The sequence below is a fragment of the Pseudomyrmex gracilis genome, unplaced genomic scaffold, assembly GCF_002006095.1.
Source record: "Pseudomyrmex gracilis isolate BER0280 unplaced genomic scaffold, ASM200609v1 scaffold_536, whole genome shotgun sequence".
Lineage (NCBI taxonomy): Eukaryota > Metazoa > Arthropoda > Insecta > Hymenoptera > Formicidae > Pseudomyrmex > Pseudomyrmex gracilis.
The window spans coordinates 57,434-65,016 of NW_018021120.1; the positions used below are offsets into that span (position 1 = coordinate 57,434).

The window sequence follows — 7,583 nt, forward strand, 5'->3', positions numbered from 1 at the left end:
GTCATGAGGAATCAGAAAGTGACAGTTCAGAAAAAATCCCACAACGCTGCGAACAACACGGAAGATATCGTGAAGCCGAGGATATTCGACACAGGAACCTGGACCTGAAACAGAAAAAAGAAAAGGTTAAAAAGGTGAGACCACCGAAGAATACTTATCGCTACATCTATGAAGATGACTCCGATAAAACCATCGTCGAGAACATGGACAAATTCATCAAAGACCGTAATCCATCCAAGGACATGATCCAAGGATATTATGGCACACTCCGAATCCTGAGAAAAAATCCGTGGGCGGATGGTAAATGTAAAGCCACTCCGTACCTGAAACAAAAAGACAAAAAAAAATTTACCATGGAAACCACAAAAAACTTTCTACGACGAATCTGACGAAGATTTCGAGAAAGACATCTAGCGTCCAAGTAGTTCAAAGCAACACTTAGAGACCGAGGATGGTAATGAAAGCGACTTAGCAACATACCTGAAAAGAAAAAGAGTTATAAACGGAAGAATTTATCATCATTATGGTATATATGGTGATAATCCAGACAAAAAAATCGTCAACGCTATGTTTAAATACGAGACAGATGTTTGTCCGACTAGCGCAATGATCAAACAATATTACCGTAACATACAAACTCCTGGTAGTGATGCGTTCAAGAAACTCCACCAGAGTAACCATCAACAGGAAGATAAGATCACCAACAGGAAGAAACATGCCCTGGAAAGTGATGATGACAGTGAGTATGACATGTGCGTGTTAGACGTCATGCATATTGACACTTGTGACAGTAATGACAGAAAGAGTGACTCCCGTGATACAATGGACATATCTGATATGCCAGAAGGTGAGCCAGACGACCAGAGTGTCGTATTTCCGAGTGCACCACACGTGATTTCTCGAAGATATTATTCAGCATGTCTAGTGTTAGATAGGATCACATCTAGAAAAGAAACTATTATTAGCATGCTAGGATACAGGTTAAGTGCAATTATAGACACTACAGCTACTAAAAACGTTATTTCACGCAATTTGTGTGAATGTTTAGTGCAACACTCGGAGGAAGTGTCAGTGACAGACGCAGACGTAAACAAACTAAAAGGTTATACTCCGGCGAAAAGAATTTTGACAGCTGCGATAAAAGTGCAGAGTACACACGGCGTCAAAAATTCGCGGAGTAGGCGCGGGGATCGGAGGGCAAGCGGGGCGGATGCTCGTAGCGCCAGCGAGCACCGTACAAACTAAATAGTAGCAATTGATTGTTCGCAACTACATCGTGTCGATAATGTAACTACTCTTCTTTTCAATTTTCTTCTCAAAATGTAAAACTATTGGCCATTTACTAAATATCTAACGTTAACAACTAACATGTATATGTATATATGTGTGTGGTAAATAATATTATAATGTCTCCGGTATATGGAAAAAACGTAAATTGTAAAAGTCTCGTTTGAAAAATTATATACTATTATATATAGCCACTAAATAAATACAATTATATTAGATTATTATTATATTATATTATATCTATATATTTTGTGTATACAATTATATGTATGTAGAAATAGAAACAAATTAAAAAATGAATAGGGCAAACAGTGCATAAGTAAGAAGAAAAAGATTATAACAAATATATATATGCTGAAAGTTGAATAAGCTTATGTCAAAATTAATGTATCATATGTATTGTGACGTTTTTCGCGGATGTTACAAAATTCCCGCGTCGTCCCGCCCGAAACGGAAAGATACGAGATCGGGACACGGACGGAAGTCCGCGAGATAGGAAACGTCTGTATCGGCAGGACAGAAAAGGGTGTCAAACCGAGCAACCACTGTACCGAGCCGACGNATNCTTGGATNTANTTTTGGGCGCCAGACGCGTACTCGCGTCAAAATGTGCGTCGCTCGANACAATGGGCCGACTAGCTCTATTTGAAACGGAGAGGGGGTGGGTCGGATGATAATTAAACACGGCTGTCCCGGACGAATCTCGGATTAGGTTTGCAATCAACCACACTGCAGATAGATTAGAAGAAATAAACAATTTATTACAACGCCGCGGAATCAGCGACAATTGAGCGAGGATAACAAAAAAAAAATACAAAATAAAGTTCCCCGTTAGGATACGGCGAGATCGCTTTGTCGCGGCGGCAGTAATTACAAAAGAATGAAAAATAAAAGAAAATACAGAAGTATCGGGACAAGTAACAAGACACTTTTAACAGGCGGGATCTATCGCAAGACCAATTTCGGATTCACCGCTTCAGCATGCTGTAAGGAAGCCAAAACTGTGAACACTGACGGTGATGCTAGGTGGTTCGGATTTAAGAATAATATCTCACCAATTAAAGCTTACTCTTTACGATGGTAACTCTTGGTTACCGACAATTTGTTTGAAACACCAGCTTTTTGACGGTAGTAATTTACCGATTCCGGCAGCCATTTTGTCTGAACAAAATAGTGGTACTGGTGGCGAGTGGCGGTGCTCCCAGTTTACCATCTAACTTTCACAGCTTTTATGGCAGCCTTTGCTTAACGAAATCCGTTTCAGCAAATCAGATCCCTTTAGGGAATTTATCGAACAATCAAAAAGTTCCTATTCAAAAGACCGATCTTTGAGCGATTCTTTAAGCATAGGTCCCCTGCTTAAGGCCGGACTAACAAGTACGGCGCGACTTCTGGTCACTTTTCCTAGTTTTCTGTTCAACCAATCAGAACTGTTTGTCGTTACTTTACTGACTTAGAAAGCGAATTTTGAAACGAGAACCACGAAGAGTTAACATTGACGGTCTAGGCTACCAAATTGACCAATAACATTTTTGACCAATCAGAACGCGAGTTACTAGANACACGGCCAATCAGAAATCTTTTTAAGAAAATAGTGTCCAGAATGTTGCGAATATCACCTACGACGTGATTACACATAAAAAGATCACTAAGGATATTTTACAGTTATTTAACATTATATTGACTTATTACTAAGAGAATTTTTTGTCGTAGTTTAACGTCGTTGCAAACAAGTGGGAGGGAAAAATTGTCGTGACGTGACACACTTCAGTGTCGACTGTTTTTATCTTTGTCAGACGTACGCAAGAATACCAAAATATCTTATACGTGATAACGCACCTCTAATAATTCTTTTTAAACAAGATAATATTAATCACAAACATGTGTACAACAATCATGTAAACACGGATATGTCGTACAAAAAATGTTGTACATTATGTCGCAAATGTTGGCAACACAAGTATGGAATTTTAGTGATCGACAAGGATAGTCTTTTGGACAGAGGTCGCTATAAAAAAAGATTTAACAAGTTCGCAATACTGTCGAGTAGGTAATCGTTGTTGAGACATCAACTAAGTATCGTCTCTTCTACAATGCAAACAACATGGCTGCACCTGACAAAAACAGTGAAATTATAGATTGCAAGAAAGTAGCGTAGAAGATTGCGCTTTGAAAATCGGTAAATTAGAAGAAAAAATTGTATTGGAAAAACAATTCAAACCTATTATCGAGCCTCTAAAACAGATTGCTAAAAATATTAAAACTAAGCACAATACGTTGGACACATCTTTTCTCAAAGACACGTCACACGACACAAAACGGAAACGAACACAGATATCGAACGAAACACTGTATCTTACTTTACACAATTCAAAGCGCAAACGATATAACACTGCAATAGCGACTTTTACTCCGACAAAAGAACGAACCGAACGACAATTGACATGGGATTCTCTGTCGATTGACACTATCGTCACTACTGATGCTACTACTGTCACGTCCTGAAATTTTTCCCGTCCTCTTTTTCGTTCGCAATGACGTTAAACTACGAATATACATTTTAGTTAAAAGTCAGTATAATCCAGATTTATAATTACTAGTTTTGCATTACTATTATTACGTACCTTTGCGCTAATCACGTTTTGTAATCACTTTTAACACGTAGAATAGCTCTGGATAAGGTAGAAGTAGTATTAAGCCGTTTTACACTACAGTGAAATCTGATTGATTGTCTTNTTAGTTACAAATAATCTGATTGGTCAAAATCAAATACCCGTTATTCGGAACCGTAAAACACATAACAGTCATGTACAATAAGTTCCGGTTAAAGGCGCCGTTCATGCTGACGCTTGACGCTCATTTTAGCGTCAAAATAGGTCACATGATCAAAGTTGACGCTGGAGTATAATAAATCCATGAAAAGAATGTAACGTCAAATTTAGCGTTAATCGTGTCAAAAATGTCTTTTCAAAATAAATATTATATGTAGGTAAGCGAGTGTACCGAAAAATTAGCGGAACAAAATCAGCGACATAAAAAACTGTTGGCAGCAGTTTTGATAAACGAATTACAACAAAAAAAGGGAATTATTGTAGCAAACGTTATTGGATAAATCCAATATTCATAAACCGATATAAACATGGATTTTACCACGCAATTTTTTCTGTTATTATTTTGGAAGAAGCACGATTCAGGAATTATTTCCGTATGAATTATTTCCTACACAATTTGAAGAGTTGTTCAATTTAGTAGCATCATTTATTACGAAGCAGACAGGAATTCGAGAGCCAATATCTGCAGCAGAACGATTATGCCTGACAATAAAGTAAATTTGTAGATTTCATGTGAGTTTGTTATATAATTATATATTTATTTATCTATACATACGTTTTGTTCTATAAATAATAAATTCAAATTTTTTAATATTAATTAGGTTCCTAGCTTCCGGTGATTCAATCACATCTATTTCATACCAATATCTTGTTGGATTAACCCCTTGGCCTACACGATATCTGCCAATTGCGCGAGCTATAGTAAACAAGAGAATCGGTCGCGCGCCGTGCCATTCATCTGTTCAGCCGCGTACCTGAACTGGCGCAAAATGTGTACCTTTCATGACATATGTTTTTCAGAGCAATGAAAGGAATTGTGAAATAATAAACAATGTTTAGGTACAAATAGTAATTTTTAGACGTCTAGGGTGCAATCATAATCAATTAATCAGTTGACAAAAATAATTTATTATTTCAAAGTAAAGAATCAATAGCAATTTATAAATGAATACTTAGTTAAGTGAATGACAATTAGTAGTCTTCAACTGTGTGGTATCTTTCGAAACAATGGGGTACATGTAACACAACGCGACAGTTCTTACATTCCCATGTAGTTTCACACCTTTTCTTATGTTTCGTACAAACTTTGCAAGCTCTTGTTGAAATTTTTTTCATTGGAGTGGGATCTATATGTTTCGGAAAGTGACCCCAATGTTGCGCCTGTAGCCTCATTGGTATATCTCCGTTCGATAATGGTTCTTGTCTGTTATAATTTGGTAATGGGACGGTTTGTAATAATCCTTCAGCTATTCGAAGTCTGTACTCAGTGTAATTCTGTTTTTTTGCCATACTGCTTTTGTTGTACAGAATATATGAATTCAAAAGTGCCATATCGCACATGTAAAAAAAGATTTTTCGGTATCCCTTCACGAATTTTCTCATTATAGGGAAACTCGCTAATACCTGATCCTGGCGATCAATACCAATCATTCCCATATTATAATCTATAATACATTTCGGCTTGAAAATAGGGCTTGGATAACTTTCGTTTTGCGCAATCATTTCTGCACTTTCGTGCTTTGTTGAAAGAATATGGACGTCTCGTTTATCCTTCCACTTTAACGCTAGTATGCCATTGCAACTTCTTATTATACAGTCTCCTTTTTTTAATTTTGCTTTAACAAAATCTCCCGGCATATTTTTTCTATTACAACGTACTGTCCCAAGAACATTTGTTCCATTTCTAACCAAAGTTAGAAACAATTTTGGCGAAGAATACCAATTATCTATATATAAGGTATGTCCTTTATCTCGTATTGATTGCAATAACTCCATCACAACAGTTTCAGATGCACTGTAATCAAGAGTTGTTTTATCGTTTCCTGCATAGATCTTAAAATTATAGCAGTAACCCGATGCTGACTTGCAGAGTTTATAAAATTTAATCCCAAACCTCGCCCTTTTCGAAGGATTAAATTGTTTACAAGACATACGTCCCTTAAATTTCATCAGTGATTCATCGATCGCTATATTCTCTTCCATTATATATACGTCTCTAAATTTTTCATTAAAATAGTTTATCACAGGTGTCACTTTGCGTAATTTATCCGTGTTGTCAGCTGCATCGTTATCTGCAAAGTGGAGAAATCTAGTGATTTGTAAAAATCTTCTTAGTGGCATACATTTTCGGAAAATGGGTGTTTCTATAATGGCTCTTTTAGACCAGTTCATCTGGATTTTTGGTTTTTTTACTTGAGCCATTATGATGCATAATGCAAGGTATATTTTAATTTCATTGCGATCTACTGGCGTCCAAGTTTCATCAATTATCCTTCTCGTATGTGTACAGCTTTTTGTTTGTTCTGCGTACCGATTCGTTTCTTGAACAATATTATCCCAAAACGCATTGTCGAATATTATATTAAAAAAGTCTAACTCTTTTTTACTTCCACCTAATTGGTCTTGAATTTGCTGCTCTTATGTCAGGAGTTTGTGTATACTTCCAGATTTTTGGCCTGTTATTTTTTTCTTCCCAAAACCATTGCGCTGATAATGGCTGATAAGTGCTGTCTTCATCATCGGAATCATCTTCAATTATTAATCTTCGTGGACGTTTTCTTACAGGAAACGTAATATCACTGTCCTCACTATCAGATTGAAAAGGATATATCAAATCACACTCGGCAATAGTGCCGCACTCCTCCCCACTACCATCAATATTAGATTTCCTTCTTCTTAGCATGATGGGTATAACAGTTTCTGAATTCTTTATACAAAGCTATATTTGAAACGTGTGAACGTAACGAAGCTTTACGGGGAACTAAAGTAACAGACCATCCAGTTGCACCAGAAACAAATTAAAAAACAAAATACTGACGTGACAATCAAAGAAAAAGTACTGGATGTGGAATAACTCCAATCGCTTGTTCGAATAATACTCGGCATCTTATGCACCGATTCCTCACCACGAGCCTGACTTGTGGCTTTTGTTTATGGCACAAATTCTTTACCACGAGTCTGACTCGTGGCTTTCGTTTATGGCACAAATTCTTTACCACGAGTTAGACTCGTGGTTTTCGCTTATGGCACAAATTTTTCACCACGAGTCAGACTCGTGGTTATAGGCCAAAGGGTTAACAACTGTGAGTAACATTATTGAAGAAACATGTAATACTATTTGGTAGTGATTGCACAAAAAAGTACTTCCTTCTTGTTTCAATAAGGACGATTGGCTAAATATTGCTAGAGACTTTGAGACAAAATAGAATTTTAATCATTGTATAGGATCAATTAACGGTAAACACGTTCTTATTCAGGTATATTATATATTTGCAAAACCTATATATGTATATGTATATAATGTAAGAATAAAGTAAAAAGTTTTAAAAACTCTTTCAGTTTCCAGATAATGCAGGTTCTGCATATTTCAATTATAAAAATAGCCATAGCATTGTATTACTTGCAATTTGCGATGCAGATTATATTATAACTTTTGTCGATATCGGAGGTTACGGTCGACCTAGT

At 36.6% G+C, this 7,583-nt stretch overlaps 1 protein-coding gene across 1 annotated transcript; it reads right to left on the reverse strand.

Moving 5' to 3' along the window:
* Positions 1-4,548: 4,548 nt before the first annotated feature.
* On the reverse strand, positions 4,549-6,801 carry LOC109860999 (piggyBac transposable element-derived protein 4-like). The gene is made up of 3 exons (XM_020440465.1): positions 6,682-6,801; positions 5,162-6,530; positions 4,549-4,601 (listed from the first exon to the last, which is right to left on the reverse strand). The coding sequence occupies exons 1-3, from the start codon at positions 6,799-6,801 to the stop codon at positions 4,549-4,551; spliced, it is 1,542 nt and encodes a 513-aa protein (XP_020296054.1).
* Between the last annotated feature and the right edge of the window lie 782 nt (positions 6,802-7,583).

Coding starts and splice junctions, on each gene's coding strand:
- LOC109860999 (XM_020440465.1), bottom strand. CDS start 6,801: ATGCTAAGAAGAAGGAAATCTAATATTGATGGTAGTGGGGAGGAGTGC. Junction 6,531..6,681: donor ACAGTGATATTACGTTTCCT/GTAAGAAAACGT, acceptor ACATAAGAGCAG/CAAATTCAAGACCAATTAGG. Junction 4,602..5,161: donor GTGTGAAACTACATGGGAAT/GTAAGAACTGTC, acceptor CTTTATTGTCAG/GCATAATCGTTCTGCTGCAG.